The sequence below is a fragment of the Stenella coeruleoalba genome (genome assembly GCF_951394435.1).
Source record: "Stenella coeruleoalba genome assembly, chromosome: 11".
NCBI lineage: Eukaryota > Metazoa > Chordata > Mammalia > Artiodactyla > Delphinidae > Stenella > Stenella coeruleoalba.
The window spans coordinates 29,252,191-29,270,181 of NC_137157.1; the positions used below are offsets into that span (position 1 = coordinate 29,252,191).

Sequence of the window (17,991 nt, forward strand, 5' to 3'; positions counted from 1 at the left end):
GCTGAGCCTGCGCGTCCGGAGCCTGTGCTCCGCAACGGAAGAGGCCACAGCAGTGAGAAGCCCACGAGGACAAAGGAGAGTTTTTGGGTTGCGGATCAGGCTTGAAAGTTTCTGGAAGAGGAGACTGGGTAAGATTAGGGAATACAAGCAGCACATTGTATATGAGTTTATGGTGATGCTGGAAGACCTGGAGCTTTGGAATTCTGCTGATAATTAGGTATCTGAGGCAACAAGGGAATTCTTCATAGTGGGGTAGCTAATCATTTCAGGCAATGGTTTTATTCCTTATAATCAGTGGAGTGGGATATCTATACCGTCCTGCAGGTCTTACTGATGTGGCCTTTGGGGGCTGGGGACAAGGACAGAGAGCAGTGGACTGTCCTCAGAGCGACTGCTCCTCTCTGCTCACCACTGTTACAGAACAGAGAGAATGCAATCATTAACAGAAGACCATTCTGTTTAAAACGAATTCTGTCTCAGCAAGTAGGATGGTATTTAATTAATTTTGTAGAGAGTTGTAGCCAAAAGGATTTGTAAAATGTTTGGGGACTTAAAGGGATAAAGGCATAAGGCCTCTGTTACTAGGTAATACAACTTGTCATAATAACTGATCTCCCAAGGGTGTCTGATAACAAAGTTCAGGCTCTATTAAGAAAATTATCATGAAACTAGAAGATATTTACCAGGGATATGAAAGGCTAGAACTGGTAATTAATCCTCCCTCACCGTTCAATGGAGATTAGAGCCTCATGAGGTGGTTACAAATTTGAGCTCCCACAGTTCAAAACAGATTTTGAAATATTGGAGAGAGTCCAAATAAGAATAAGATAAATTATTTTTTAAATTGTCCATTTAAAAAAAAATTTTATTGGAGTACAGTTGATTTACAAAGTTGTGTTAGTTTCAGGTGTACAACAAAGTGAATCAGTTATACCTACACATATATCCAAACTTTTTTTTTTTTTTAGATTCTTTTCCCATATAGGCCATTGCAGAGTAATGAGTAGCGTTCCCTGTGCTATACAGCAAGTTCCTATCAGTTATCTATTTTATATATAGTAGTGTGTATATGTCGGTCCCGATCTCTCAATTTATCCCTCCCCTTCCCCCTTAACCCCTGCTAACCGTAAGTTTGTTTTCTACATCTGTGACTCTACTTCTGTTTTGTAAATAAGTTTATTTGTACCCTTTTTGTTTTTTTAGATTCCACATATAAGCGATATCATATGATATTTGTCTTTCTGTGTCTGACTTTCTTCACTCAGTATGACAATCTCCATTTTTATAAGGAAAGAGAATTTGGAAGAAGAGAATACTGACAAATGATCATTTCTGCTTTCAATTCTATATTAAGACTTGTACTTGTCTTAATATAATGTTAATTCTGTATATAGTATTACTTCTATATATAAGACATATATATGTATATATAAGACTATATATTTCCAGAAATAGTCTTACAAAGTCAGCCAGAGCCTTCCAGAAAGCAAGGAACTAGGTAGATCCCACCTCACCGTCACCTGACAATGTGTGCAGAGTACTAGACTAAATAATGCAGGAAGAGGAAGAAATATTAGATATTTCCATGGATATTTTATTCATCTATTTTTATTCTAAAGCATTTGAAAGATCTGAAATACTAGTGACAGGTAAGCAGCTTTCGAATCTAAGTAACTGAGAGATATCTGCCTTTTGACGTTCACCGATATCCCTTAGATGGGCCCAGTAACATCTGGGAACTTGTCCCAATCGATTTTCTCTTTGTGTCACATGTGACACTGGATAATTTAACCTCTGTAAAGAGTGATGATCACTCTGATTGAGAATGTGTTAAAAGAATTAACAACATATAAAATCATCTAACACACAGTGTGGACATTGCTGCTTAACAGAGCCAGTGTAGGAATTCAGATTCAGGCCTCTTTCCAGAAATGCTTCGGAAAGCAGCCTCTACATAATGTGGTAAGACTGCCAGCATGCAGGACTGCCAGGAGGAAATCGCTGCCTCCAAGATGGCCTCTCTACTGCTTGAGAGGTCTTGGTAGATTTCATACTTTACCTTGTATCACTGCTTCCATTACAAGTAAAGCTGGTCCCAAGAAAAATAACTCACACTGAGAACAAATTATTTGGAAGCAGGTATAGATGATGAGAGTAATGACTGAGAGTGCCCTGAAGACACGGACAAAGCAGTCTGAGGGAGGAAAGATGGGAGGGAAGAAGAAAGGGGAAGAGAGTTCTGAAGACATGCCATCTCCTCCGTCAGTTTGTCCAGGACCAAACCTGTTTCTGAAGTCTAGTACATAAAGCTATTCACCTCTGGTCATGAGGAAAGATTCCTGATGCACAGGTGAGAGCTAGATTTACATAACACATACCAGAATACAAAATGCAAGTTTTATCTTTCTCTAGAACTTCTGCAGTGTGAGTGGAAATGAAGAACGGAGATTTAATACAAATATATTTTCTCTCCATACCTATAATAAATCTCAGTTTCACAAACCATGTCAGGTACCAAAAGCCTAAAACAAATCTTGTACTCTGGGAGAAAATTTTTTTTAATGTAATTTGATTTGTTTGGCTCTGATAGATAAAAGAGAAGAAAAGGAGCCTTCTTTTCAAAACACTCAGATCATATTTATGCATTATTTCTGGGCATAATTTTTCATAAATATTCATGCAAGAGGTTCATGGTTTGATTGCTCTCGAAGCTTTCCAAGCAATCAAAATATTTTTTTGGTTCTGTTTTGGTTTTTGCTTTTACTTACCCAACATTATACAGGTAAGGTTTTTGCAACATTTACTAAACTTCAGTTAACATTAGTGAAAATTGAAGAAAACAATTCAAGATATGCAAGGTTTGGGAAAATTACTTCTTATTAGAACATTTCTGAAATATCCATCTACAGTATCACTGTTTACATTAATGTCTTAATTGGTGAATTGGTTATAGATGAGATATGTTAAAACCAACTTTTTCCATTTAAAATTTTTAAGGTGACATATTTGCAATTATACCTCCTTTAACATAACTTCAAAAGCTTCATATACTCTGTAGTTTGAATTCTACTGCTTAATTTGAGTGATTATAAAATAATTTGGAGTTTTTAGAGACTGAGAAGCATTTCCCAAGGTTAGCTTTTCCAAACAGAAAATTGAGTATTATAAATTCCACCTCCCACAGACCAGAATTCACAACTATTGGTCAGGGGCAAACACCACTGGCTCTGCGTCCTCAGTCACTGTGTGCCATTTCACCAAGTAGGAGCCAAAGGTAAGTTTTTACACTTGCTTTCTTCTCAGGTTATACACTTTCTTCCCTACTATAATAACCTTTAAAAAAATAATTCAACTTGCTTTAATATTTTGTGGTGAACTTTGATTCAATCAGCTGGGTTTACTTTTGCTCTTTTTATATTTATATTATTCTTGGAAAATCCAAAATTCTGAATTAGCTTAGGAATTCATAACATACAGAAAAATAGTTGATCTTAAGAGCCAGGAGAATAAAATTAGATGCCAATAAAATTACAGTAGTTTCCAATATATTCCTTAAGTCAGGTGCCCTGACATGGAACACGTTCTTTGCCAGTATTGACAGGCACTATTGATTGTTATTGATTGAAATATTATGCAAAAGAAGAAAATGATAAGATTTCAGGTGTTTAAAATATACTGATTATATTACAATTTTCCATTTACAATGTCTTTTTAAGCTATGTATTTTAAATTTTTATATAAGTATAAGCTATTAAAATGTCATTAAATGGTATAGAGAGGACATTATGTTTAAAGTTTCAACAAAGACATTACATTAAATACCAATGTAAGTATTCGAAGGAAGGAACATGCTTTTTTAAACTATACATGGATATGTGTTCTTCATATTTCTAAGGTTCACAGACTGCCTTATTGATGATAGCTTTAGGGGATATGTCAAATGTAAGTAAACTCTAATATGCAGATATATATAATCAAACATAGAGTATGAAGTGAGAAAAAGAATAAGCAAGTGCATAAGTTTTTTGAACAATGAATGTTGCCAGAACTGTACAAGGAAATCTATATACTTTTTAGGTTAGTGGTGGCCACTGTTAATGCTTCCCATCTGAATATGGGAGAATGGTTTCTGAAGGATTTGCAAATCACACTGTTTTATTAAGTAGGACTTTGTTGATAATTGCATAAAACTGTTCCAAATCTGAGATCCTGCAAAGACCTCTGCAAAGGCAAGTAAAATAGAGGCTTAGTTTATCCAGTATGAATAAAAAACTTATTTGAAGAAAGCATAGGAAAGGATAAAAAGGAGCTCCTTGTACTACTTCCTATTCTCAGAGGAATTTCACATCCTTCTGCCTAAACCTGCTTCATAAAGACTTTCTTTCAAGTAACTGAAGGTCAATTTGTCTGCCAGTGCATTCAAGTTTGAAAGTAATATTTATCATGAATTCCTTTTTGTATGTGTGCATAGGTACAAACACCACATGTACTGTTCTTAAAGTAAACCCAAGAAGTGTATCCAAAATACAAAACCTTTAAAATTAGATATGCTTGATCAAAATTTTACAAATACTTTGCTTCCTCAATGAATGATCACTAGGTAACACTTTTCATAGGCCTAATTTAAATGTTTAAATTAAACATAAGAGTTTTTTTCTAAACTAAAATGTATGCAAAGGAGTACATACAGAATTAAAATAATTAAAATTATAAGATCTTGACTGATTCTCCCCAAAGCATGATGTTACCATGGAAACTAAGAATAGCATTTATTAAAGAATTACAAAACAAAAGATTGCTCTAATCCCATGTGTGTGCAAATCCTCCTCTAAGGAAATCTTGCTAAATGGTGACTTTCAGACATGTATTCCTATTGATTCTAAGTTTAAACTTTAGATAGCCACTAAGGATTGAAATAAAACACTAAGGACTAAAAAGGAAAAGGACTAAGGAAAAAAATAATTTTCTTGTCTGCTCCATTTAGTTAAGACAAGCTTTGAAAACATTGCATGAAACATTAATTTTATGTGTGTAAATATTAAATTATGTATGCATTAAAGACACCCAGAGGCAACAAAGAAGTAAAAGAAAGAAAAAACAAACCTTCATTATTTTGTCTGGAAAAAGCCCTAGACTTAAATGTACAAGAAACAGTCCTAGCTGTATTACTAGCCAACTCTGTCTTGGTTTCCTCATTTGTAAAGTGGTGTGACAGTTATAGTGATCAGCATCATCATCCTCATCATCCCTACATCCCAGAGTTGATGAAAGAATCTTAATGCTTAGTAAGTGGTAAAACTCTTAGATAATGTGAAGGCTTTTGTGAATAAGTATACCACAGTCTTTCTGCATACCATTTTCTCCATGTTTCTCTATAAAATAAAATCAATTTCACCATAATTCCAATATCTACTGTAAAAATGTGGATAGGTTTGTGAATTCTTTTGAGCATCTGGCATCAATAGTCCTCGGAAGCCACACAACTTCATGTGCTATGTTTATAAATTATCCATGGAAAGAAAGCTACCAGCTTGAGTTTCTCAGTATTGACAGTGATTTATCATTCCTATTTAGTGAAAACTATTCATAAGTTATTATCAATTAAATATGTATGTGTTTTAATATTTTATGATTAGGAAAGTTTGAAAAATGAAAACATTAGCAAGACTTGTTCTGGGACTTGTCATCTTGGATGCTGCTGTGACCGCCCCAACTCTAGAATCCATCAACTATGACTCAGAAACCTATGATGCCACCTTAGAAGACCTGGATAATCTATACAACTATGAAAACATACCAATGGGTCAAGCTGAGGTAACTGATTCCTCCCACTCCTGAGACTTTTTAAAGCATTGTATGAGGAATTATTAGGGTTTCTTCTCTTTAAATAGATTTTTGTTTACTTATAAGTGGAGATGTTCCATCAATAATTTCATATTAACTTTTTCTCCAGAACATGTTCAATGTGATGGAGGTTAACATTGGGAAACTCTTTTGCTTTCTTTATACTTCACTTTGTTTTCTTTATATTTCCTCATAAAATTGAAAAATAAAAGTTTCTATCAAGTTAGAACAGAGAAAATTAGGGGAAGAGGCAATCAATGAGGAAAAGGTGAATTCAAATAGTACATATAAAATGATAAGGAAGTTTGAGAAGTTTGAAGTAAAGAAAAAAGACATGAGATTAAAATGTAATAGAAGAAAACTAAAAGAATGCAGAAAAAGGACAATGATTTGAAACTTTACTGTATTCCAAGCGCAAATACGCTTCCCTAAATGACTGATTACCCTCAGCAGTAATGTAGGCATTGGCAAGGTTACAGACCGTTACCTAAATCTGATATGACATGTTCCTAATTAAATGGTAGGCTTTTTACATAACTAAAGGATACAGACTAATTTTTCTGAATCAGAAAACAAGCAGATCTTGAAATGCTGGAGTCTAATGAATGTACAACATTGACAAAAACTAATTAAGTACAAATAAACCGAAAGGGAAATTACATCACCTTTACAAGATCAGAACATATTTGGGGCAGTCATTCAAGTGTAAATTTTCTTAGAATAACTACTTTTGACAACTAGGAAAATGAAATATTTAGACAAAAGCATGTATTTAAATTGCATGGGACTTAGATACATCTTTATTAAAATAGTAAACATTCTCATTATTGTTTATGTTGCTTTCTAAAATACAAGAATTAGATTTTCACAGTACAGTAGTTTTTACATATTCTCCCCCTGCACTATTCTTTTCCTGTTTTTCTCTCTTTTGCCATCTGTCTCTCTCTATCTTTCTCTTCCCCACTTTTTAGTAAAGTTTCAGGCTTGTCAGCAGGCCACTTTTCTTCTGAACATTTAGTTATGACTCTGTTTTTAAGTCTTTATCAACATTCAGTGCTTGATTCATTTCACTGTGTGGCTTCTATTATGTGAAGGGGATTTTCTTTTGAGAATTTATAGTCATTAATACCAATCTTGCTATATGTGATCTCTGTATCTCTAATCTAATGCATCAATGTAGAGTATAAGAAGAAAGTTTTTCAGTGCTTAACTCATCTGCCCTGTTCCTTTTTCCATTTTGCAGAAATATTAAAAAAAAAAAACTCAGTGCATATCTGCAGTTATCTACCAAATTAAATATTTTAATTTAAACTTATTTGTCATTCTTCCAAAAAATATTTCATTGGATTGGTGAGTACCATAGTGAATTCTTTATTTTAAGTAGGGCTGGGGAATTTGGATTCAAGGGTTTATTTATTCACTTCAGAAGACCAAATGCATAATAGAGGGACTACCATTTGAGACCAAGCCTACCCTAGGCAAAACTGTGAAGGAAGTGAATTTTATCTGCAGACTGCTTTTAAGCTATTCCTTGCTGTCAGGATCCTTTCTGTTGCCCAGGAGGCCCTAGACATTCTCATGAGAGTCTGAAGTTCTTCCTGCCATCAAGGAAAATTAAGCTAATGTATATATACATATTAGCTTAATTATATATATAATATATAATTATATATATTATATATTAGCTTAATTTTATTTACATATATATGTATATATATATGTGTGTGTGTGTGTGTGTGTGTGTGTGTATATATATATATATATATATATAAAAAGATGATTTATTATACAACCTTTCCTCAGTATTTGCTTATTCTGGAATAACAACCTTCCTGTAAGGTACTGAATATGTGGCATTGTATCCTTACACACCCTAGCCCTTACTTCATGCAAACATTTCTAATTTTCTTACTGGCTAAGCCAGACTCAGAAACCCTAACAACTGAGGGTTCCAGAAAGCCACTGATAATCCCTTGTAGTTGACTGAAATATACAAGTCAGCCCTGATTTAACAATCCTTTGTGGTGAAGTCATCATCAGCAAACTGGTTTTAGGTAGATGATAGATATGGATACAGATATAGCTATAGATATATACATGTGCTATAATAAAACTATAACACATTTGAAAACATCAAATATACATAATTTTTTAAAGATATTTACAAAGTTGTTCCAACAGCAAAAATCAATCAACCAACGTACTCACCCACCACCTATTGGAAAAAAATCCCAAAACAAACAAAATCAATATGATAAAGAAAATAAGATGACCTAAGGAAAAAAATTCAGAAATTTAACTCAGATCTCAACAACTTATTACTATAAATTCCTTACAAACAAACAACTAGCATATAATTCCCTATGGGAAAATATGAAATAAAGTCAATACTTCCAGTCATGTGAATGGATTCTAGAATTTGGTTAACATGGCATGAATTTCTTGAATGCAGTCTTGTAAGTTCAGATTCTGGAAGGTCAAATAAACTTATTTATCTCGTTTTTATAAATTAAAGGCAGTGGTTGCACATGTTCTTGATCTTATGTGACACTTTCTGAGTGAACACTGATAACACACCCATATAAGGTCCAGTTGATGAAAAGGTTCATAGTAAATGATAGACATAGGGAATGATGGGATCAGATTCTTCAGTTTTTTGTCCTTGATGCCAAGAGTATGGTTCTGCATAATTTAGCCTAGAATTTATTTCAACTGTACAAAAGACAACTTTATATTCTAAAGTTGTAAATTTATAGGATAACTGCTTCTAAATGCCAATTTCTTTCTTTTAAAGTCGAAGACTTGGCATCTTATGCCAATAGAGTAGACCCTTTCGTCTAAACTTGGAATGATTAATACTTAAGGCCTTTGATATATGTGGTAGGTAGAATTCTAAGATGTGCCCTAAGTGGCCCATCCCCTGATGTGTCCATGATCTTTGTAATTGTTACCATCATGAATATATTGGGATATCACTCCTGTAATAGGTTATGTTATATGACACAGTTGAAATTTAAAAAGGGAGATTATCTTGGTCTGCCTGACCTAAAGTCATGAGCCCCTTAAATCAGTGTCTTGAGGTTAGGGACAAAATTTGAAGCATGAGAGAAATTCAATGTAAGGGAAACTGTTTCTGGCTTTAAAGATATCAATAGATGGGTCTATGTTCATAACAAGAATGCAGGAATTCTCTAGATGCTGAGAAGAAGCTGACAGTCAGCAAGCATATAAGGATACAAGAAACTCAGTCCTAAAGATACAAGAAACTTCAAGTACTTCAAGTACTACATGAGGTTACAGCCCTGGCCATCACTTTATTTTGGCCTTGTGAGACTCTAAGCAGAGAACCCAGTCAAGCCATCCTTGGACTTCTGATCCACAGAAACTATCCGTTTAAAAATGGGTATAGTTTTAAACTGCGAAGTTTATAGCAATTTTCAATGCAGCAACAGAAAACTACTACAATGTAATGATTTAAACTTTTTTTTCTGAAAGCCAAATTTGAATTACTATAAGGCTGCAAGGCTTCCATTTATGAGTCCAACAATTTATCTAGTCAGTGAACCAAACCACCCCTGATTCCCAGGGTTAGAATTTCAATACAGCTTTATTGATTTCTGTTGGTGGTAGTGTATTCATTATCTCCTCAGTGGCTGGAAAAGGGTAATTGAAAGTATTTCTGTTTTGAAAATTATATGCAGCAATAGTATTTCAGACTCATGACTTATGTGATTTCTGATGATCTAGAATATCCAGGATCCACTGGATACTATGTTAGAAAAAGATCTTAGGTCCAACAATTCCATCATAATGTTCTATATTAGCCAGTGGATAACTTTGCTGGCATAACATAAAGTTGTTGCAATTTTTACTGAGCTTTCATTTTACTTTAATGATATGGATAGGAACTGGTTATAAGCCATAAGACCAAAATGCAGACGTTTTGCTTACTGATGAATACTAGCTAACCCTGAGCACTTCTTATGTGTCAGTAGTGTTCTAGGAATATCACGTGTATTATCTCATTTATTCCTCCCCCAAAAATAATGAAGTGTCATTATTATTCCCATTGAATATAGATGAGGAAGGATATTGAGACAAAGAGCAGTTAAGTAACTTGACTAAGATTACAGTTATTCATAATGTATAATCATAGTGATGTTCTCATATCAGAAAATAATTTCCAACAGACTAATGAAAGATTATATTATCCTCCCTCCATTTTTTACCACTTTCTAATTGTCCTTTTAACTTGAACTGGTTTTGGTTGAGCTGAATGCCAGGTGCATTCTATACTGCACTCTTAGAAAGAAAAGCATTCTTCTATGGGTGAATAATATGAACTAGAAGTAACATTTATAGACAACTGACTGTTATCTAATTAGTGTAAGAAAAAAATGGCTTAGACTAACTACTTAGTCTATACTTGAAAGAATAATTGTGAATATGTATTTGCCAACATATATCTAAGTTATGAGTAATAACCTGAATATATGCATATATACACATATATATACATATATAGATATATTTGGGAGTCTAGGATCCAGGGAAACATTTCCCTATTTTCCTTAAAACGTTCATCAAAAAACTAAATAGTTCAAAATTCTGTATTCTTTGAGTGGCTTAAGTTGCGACTGCGTTTTTGACCAAGGCAGGTATTTGTTTCCATTTTCATGCTATAGTTTTTGGGTTATTGATTTTCCATTCCTCTTAGGTCTAAAAAAACATTGGTCCTGACCATGAGTAATTTATTTTGCCCAGAAAAGTACTCAGTGACTATATTAATATTTATGGAAGTTCTGCTGAAAGATATGAACTTCCATTCCTCCAGGAAATTCTCCTTGGCTCCAATCAGATAATTAGACTTCTCCTCACCTATATCACATTATTTAGTCTTACATAATTACCTCTACTTAAGTGAGCCTGCACTGTTCCTGCATCTTCAATAAATACCAGGAATGTTATACCCTGTGGTCCCATGAAGCACTTGATTGTATTTGCTGTAGGGTGGCGTGAGGGCATTTTCAACGCCACACAATGCTCTTTCATGAGAATGTGGAGGAACAGGTTGCAAGTTTTAAGGAATTTGTTTATTTTCTGGGCCATACACCTTGTAACTAAGTGTGCTGATCATTTTGCTCAGAAAAATGGCTCTTAATTGTTGCCTCATTCTTCCCTGGTGTCATATTATTTCCCACACCTTTATTTTCCTATCATCCTAATCTCCTCATGGAGATTTTTTTTGAAGTATTACCATACATGCTTTAAAAACTGTTGGTGGGAATGTAAATTGATACAGCCACTGTGGAGAACAGTATGGAGGTTCCTTAAAAAACTACAAATAGAACTACCATATGACCTAGCAATCCCACTACTGGGCATATACCCTGAGAAAACCATAATTCAAAAAGAGTCATGTACCAAAATGTTCATTGCAGCTCTATTTACAATAGCCCGGAGATGGAAACAACCCAAGTGTCCATCATCGGATGAATGGATAAAGAAGATGTGGCACATATATACAATGGAATATTACTCAGCCATAAAAAGAAACGAAATTGAACTATTTGTAATGAGGTGGATAGACCTAGAGTCTGTCATACAGAGTGAAGTAAGTCAGAAAGAGAGAGACAAATACCGTATGCTAACACATATATATGGAATTTAAGAAAAAAAAAAAAAAGAAGAGCCTAGGGGTAAGACAGGAATAAAGACCCAGACCTACTAGAAAATGGACTTGAGGATATGGGGAGGGGGAAGGGTAAGCTGTGACAAAGCGAGAGAGAGGCATGGACATATATACACTACCAAACATAAGGTAGATAGCTAGTGGGAAGCAGCCGCATAGCACAGGGAGATCAGCTTGGTGCTTTGTGACTGCCTGGAGGGGTGGGATAGGGAGGGTGGGAGGGAGAGAGACGCAAGAGGGAAGAGATATGGGAACATATGTATATATATAACTGATTCATTTTGTTGTAAAGCAGAAACTAACACACCATTGTAAAGCAATTATACTCCAATAAAGATGTTAAAAAAAAACTGCCTTATATACTTTCTGGAATGAGATAAGGTATGCATTCATAAGTAAATAACATTAACAACTAATTTAAAAAAACCACATCAGTAACAATTGGCCAATAGGAAATTTCTTGAATGAGGAATGCTTTTCTTGCTATTACTCTCCATTGATCTTAAAATGAAGGCCATTTTTTCTCTTTCACAGAAAGAACAAGTGGCTAGATTGTTTAAAATTAACCCTATAAAGAAAACTCCCATTGAAATAAACACATTCAGCTTCAAAAATAGCATTTATGGATGAAGAAGCTATAAGCTCATCAACGGGATGAAAATTAAATTTAGTGAAGTTATAGGACTGGGAGAGAACTCAGTGAAGGCAGTTGTATCAAGTAACAATGGAGCAATGATTTCTTTTCTCTTGTCATAACAGGGTGTTATGCAACACATGTTATTATTCTTTTAGAATACATATTGATGGTCTGTAACACCTGAAATTACTTAAGTAGAATCAAACTAATTTAGGGCTACTTATAGAAATCAACATCCACTTTAGATAATGATATATAAGAAGGATCTTAAAATTAGGTTATCTAAGTATAATAAATTGGTATAGAACTTTGCTAATGCTAGAGGATAGTTTGTCTCAAAAGTCATCTTTACATTTTCTGAGCAAAAAGTAATTAAATTACAGATATTTCTACAATTTATGTCCTCTGGTGAAAAAGGCTTGCAATACTTTTATTTTTATATTTGGAATTATGTCTCACTTTGGCCAATTTATACAATATGAGTTAAAGTTTCAAATACATGGTTGGCATATAAAATACCTCTTACTGGAAGAAGTAACTTGTTAAAGTGTCAGTCAGCCTGAAGTAAATATTCTTTTCAGGATATGGCAAAAAATAAAAGTTAACCTTTCTCTTTACCCTCCCTTTTCACTGAAGATGCTCTGGAGGATGAGAGGAAAGAATTTTGCTGATGATCTTTTAATACTGTTGTCTGACTGACTTTCCATAAGCTTCTTTCAAAAGCAGCATTAAACCATTTGATTCTTATGGTAAGCTATTTGAAAACCTTAAAAAAATGAAGCAACCAAAATGTACAATCATGCAGGCTCACAGGAAAAGAAAATTATTCATAGTATTTGCCAGTGATTTGTTTGTGTTTGTATCTGTATTATACATTATTTATGAGACCACAAATATAAGTTAATTATCATAACTGTCCCTTGAAATAAGACTTGTTATTACTATTATCATTATTATTAAAAACAACTAAGGATCAGAATGTTGCCCAAGGTTATTCAACTAGTAAGTTTCAGAGTAAAATTTAAACCAGGTTCTTTTAACGTCAAACTAGAGAGACCCTGGCACTAAAACCTCCATTATTTTCCTGTTCCTTCTCTTTCATCTATACTTCTTTTAGCTGTGTCCAATATTGAGGTTTATTTTCTCTGAAATTAAGTAATTTGATTATTAGGAATCAGAAAAAAATTTTCAAGTGATTGCAATTAACACACTATCTAAGCATCTCTCTTAGCTGTCAAAGTATTTAAGGGAGAGACAGGACAGATGATCCTTCTGAACTGAAAGCAGCTTTGTCAAAAATATGGGGACTGAGCAATCTTTGCCAAACACATTTCTTCCTCATTCATTTTCAAGATAAAGTAGAAAATAAGATACAGCTTTCACTGCCAATGTTCATGGTCACATTCTTTTAGATAATTAACATGAATCATTTAAATCAGTTTGAGTACCAGACTTATGCTTAGAGCACAATTTCACTGCACTTAGCATACCTACACGCCAGCATGTGGAACCCACAAGAATATTCTTTAGTAACTCAGGCCGAATGGCCCAGGGCCTTTTAACATGTTCAGAAACCAATTTCTGATATAATGATAACAACATAGAACACTTTCAAGACTGAGTAGCAAGTGGTGGGATAATTTGGGAGAAAGATAAATTTAAAATTGTTTTGTTTTACAAATATCTTACTTAGTGTTAGAGTAAAAATCCAAATAGCATTCTGGATTTCGAAGACTAACAAAAAGGGAGATGGGCCTATAATTTAAATATTATGTGCTGAGGAACTGAGCTTATTGGTTAGGTATAGACTGGCAGGGTGGCGACCCTAAACTAAGCAAATAAACAGATGAGGACTTTTGCTTCTCACTCTGGCTTTGCCTGGGCACTTAAATCATTACCACACACACTACAAAGAATGGTGGGAGAAACCACTAGCTTTGGGTGTTGCTCATGTGCACACCCCATTCATCCTTGAGAGCCAGTTTTTCACAGTGTTGAGTGACATGGGCTATGGAGTCAGTCTCCTCATGTGTGAGTCCCAAGTCCGTCACACCAACTGTGTGGCCTTGGACAGTCATACAACTTCCTATTTATAAGATAACTCGTGAGAATTAAATTAAAAACTTAACGGTTTAACTTAGAACCTGGCACATAGCAAATATTCAATAAATGTTACTTTTACCATGGAATCAGTCATTGAATCAACAGCCACGGAAGCTTATGCACTGGTGATCAGAGAAGCCGTCAGGGAAGGGATGGGATTTGCGCTGTAATGAAGACTAACTCTACTGGGCATGGGTTCACCTTGCATCCACTTCCCAATCTCTTGCTGAGAGCCAGGAACAGAAGCAGGTAAATCAGACCAAGTCCTTCCCTGTCCCTCAGTATCCCTCAGTCTAGTTATCTTATAAACACACAATTTCAACACAATAAAGGAAGTGAAAAAATAAGAATAAACAAGATCAGTAGTTATTGGGACATAAGGTTTCTATGAGTTCAGTCACAAAATATATACATATGCTGAGAAATTATGTCTCCAAACCTGCCATTATTTTACTTATATGTTTATCTACCACCTTTTTTGAACAGTATGTAAGTCTACTCACATGAATAAAAGCTATAATACAGAAATAGATATATAAATATATATAATAAATATAAATATAGATAAAATATTAAATATAAGCTACATACAATATTATCTCATAAAATGGTTTATAATATATATATATAATATAGAGTATATTATATTCTCCATATCACATCTTATATTGTATATTATTAATTATGTGTTATATTACATTATAGTATAAAATTATAAATTAGGAGAGTGAGGCAAAGAAAAAATAATAGTTGAGAAAATAATATGAAGCCAGGGGCCAAGTACATATTTGAAAATGCATACCATTTTGTATTATGATACATATAGAGACTTATAATATTGAAGTTTTCTGGGCAATAGTGTTAGGTTTTAAGGAACCTCATATGTGCTTCTGCTATGCCCTACCTAACTTTAGAATCAACTGAGGGACAAATGGGACTCAGACAAATAACGTTCAAAATATCCCCTTTATTACTGATAAAGGCTAGGTTGTAATATATGACTTAGGTGTGAAGCAACTATGGGCTTCTTAATACAAAACTTCAGAAATAGACTAGGTCATCAGTCACAGGCAATGCTGGCCAACCACAGGCCTCAGAATACAGTAAACCTTCATGCATGCACTGAGGGGCAAACCAGAACTTATGCTCCTGACAGGCAGGCGACTCCCCTAAAGAAGAAGATGAACCACTCAGGCCAAGCTCCTCTCACTCACCAATTACCCTCGTCTTTCTTCCTCTCATAGGAGGAGTGAGTAAAGGGGCCCACAGAGGATACATCCACTCCCCAACACGGTGGCCTCTCAAGCCATCAGCCTTGCCCATTAGGTTCAGTTTAGCTTTCCATGTCGAGAGAGAAAAGCAGCCCATTTCTTAGGACAGTCACTGCTACCTTCATGAGGCCTGCCCTCATGCCAGCTGGCACTCTTAGATGTCCTCTGGAAGTCTGTAGATTTTGACCCCAGAAAACTCTGAAGTGGATCCAAGAACATCAGTGAATTTATCTCAAAGGCCTCTCTGCACCTAAGATTGAAATTTCACTCTCAGTTCTACGTTCTACCTCAAATTATATCAAGCCACATTATCTAATATCAGAGTTTATGAGAGTTTCTGCAATGAAATGAAATGCTAAGTAAATACACTCCAATAAGACAATTCCAGAAACAGGACACAGATTAGCATATAGCTCTCCTACCTCTATAAAGTTTTTGAGGAAAAATTAAAAACTGCACGTTAATGTCTCTTACATATTAAAGTCTAAACTTGTTTAAATCCAAAGATATTGCTGTACGAAGTCAGAATTAGTTGCCTTGTGATTTAAAAGTCCAAAGAATATGCAGTCCCAAACTCCCCTTTCTCAATTTCTTTTGCTTCATCCCAGCTAGATGAATTCTTTTTGCTTGGGTCAAGCCGGCTTCTTTCAGTAACTACAACCTGAGTAGCCTCTACTAGATTCAGATGTAGTTCTTCAGAGGCACATAAATTGCTATTTGTTCATTACCAAGTCTCCCATGGCCTTGATATTTAAAGGGAATGAAGCATTAATTGCACATACAATATTATCACATTATTGACCTTAACCCCCATCAAATTTTTAAAAACCAGATAATCCTGAGTCCCTAAAATAGTTATTCTAGGCAAGAGTATATTCCCCAAACCAGTACATACTGTCCAGAGACCAAGAAGAGAGTTGATGGTACCTGAGAAGTTGGAACATGGAAGAAATCTTGGTTTGACCTCATCCAGATGTTGGTCAGCATATGTTCATTGTCTCTAGTCTGCATAGTTAGAGCTCAAGTACAATTGGGAGAAATCTCCCACCAGGAGTTAAATTATGGCACTGTTTTACCATTATTAGAGCAGCTGTTCTCAAAGCGTCAGCATCTCCTGGGAGCTGGTCAGGAATGCTAATTCTCAGGTCCCACTCCAAACCTAACGAATCAGAAACTCGAGAGGGGGGCCCAGTGATCAATGATCTAACAAACTCTCCATGTCATTCTGATGCACCTACGGTATGAGCAGCACAACATCCCCAAACACAAGCTCTTCTCTCAGAGTATTATTGGAGATATTCCTGTTTCTTAGCACAGTTTTTATACATCCTGTTATCTAGCACAGGTGATTGACGGCAGGCCCAATTACCAGGTCCATTTTAGGCTTCTCTTTTTTTCTGCATACTGCCTTTGAATTCCCACTTTCCTGCTAAGCCCTGGTATTCTGGTACCTGGTGTTGCATTGAGTATGTGTTCTGTCAAGTGACAGATTCTGTTGTAAGCAAGGATTCTCAGCCAGGGGTTTCTCTAGTCTGGAAGCTGTGTGCCCCAGGGCAGGGGCTTTTACTATTGCTTCAGGCTGTGGAATTCAAGAAATCCGCCTCCCAGGGCGTTTCCACTTCTTCCCCATGTTTTTGTTTTGTTTTGTTTTGTTTTTCAGCTGGAGAATCAACCTCAGCAGATTCCTGAACTGAAACTGCTGTTGATGTTTCTGATGCCTGTGGTCCTTGGGAGGCTAGTAAAAAACAATCCTTCTACCATATTCTCATCAAGACCTTACTCAACATTTCAAAGTTCCAGGACTTAATTAGCATTTCTGTCTCCCACGTCCTATTCTGCGGAATTAATTTCCCCTCTAGTGTAGTGGTTCTTGACCTCGGCCATATGTTTGAATCACCTCTAGAGTTTTAAAACATTTCAATGCCTAGACCACACCCTAGACTATTAAAATCAGAATCTCTGGGGATAGGACCCAGGTGGGGTATTTGATGTCCCTCAGCTATTCTTTTAGTGTGTCAGGTACTATTTTTTTAACCAGTTTAATATGCTTTTCAATTTGGTCCCTTTACTTCTCTAGTACTGTGTGCTAAATGAGAGCCTTTTTCTCTTTTCTCTCTGGTCCAGATTTTTGTTTTACTGACATAGTCCTCCAGATTTTGTCTTGTGGCATCTTCCACAGAGACATTAAAAAATCAGTAAATTACAAATCTGCCAAAAGTAAATAACATTGTTCAAAAAATCTTTGGAAATCTTCACATTTCTGAGTTGGATAATCCTATCCTGGACATGTTCTCCTACCATACTAACTTCTAACCCCAGATGGGACCTGACCTCTTATTGCCCTACATAGCCTTTTTCTTAAATGCCTAATTTTCATTAGACCCTCCCTAATTCCACAAATTTCTCATTCTAACACTCCTAGGCCAAGTTATGGTAAACCTTGT

At 35.2% G+C, this 17,991-nt stretch overlaps 1 protein-coding gene across 1 annotated transcript in view; it reads left to right on the forward strand.

Annotated features, from left to right (window-relative positions):
* Positions 1–5,649: 5,649 nt before the first annotated feature.
* EPYC (epiphycan) overlaps positions 5,650–17,991 on the forward strand; it is a gene marked incomplete at both ends in the record, with an annotated part of 35,576 nt that continues 23,234 nt past the window's right edge. The window contains one exon of the mRNA XM_079937715.1: positions 5,650–5,814. Coding sequence (XP_079793841.1) covers positions 5,650–5,814 — 165 coding nt within the window. The remainder of the gene's footprint in view (positions 5,815–17,991) is intronic.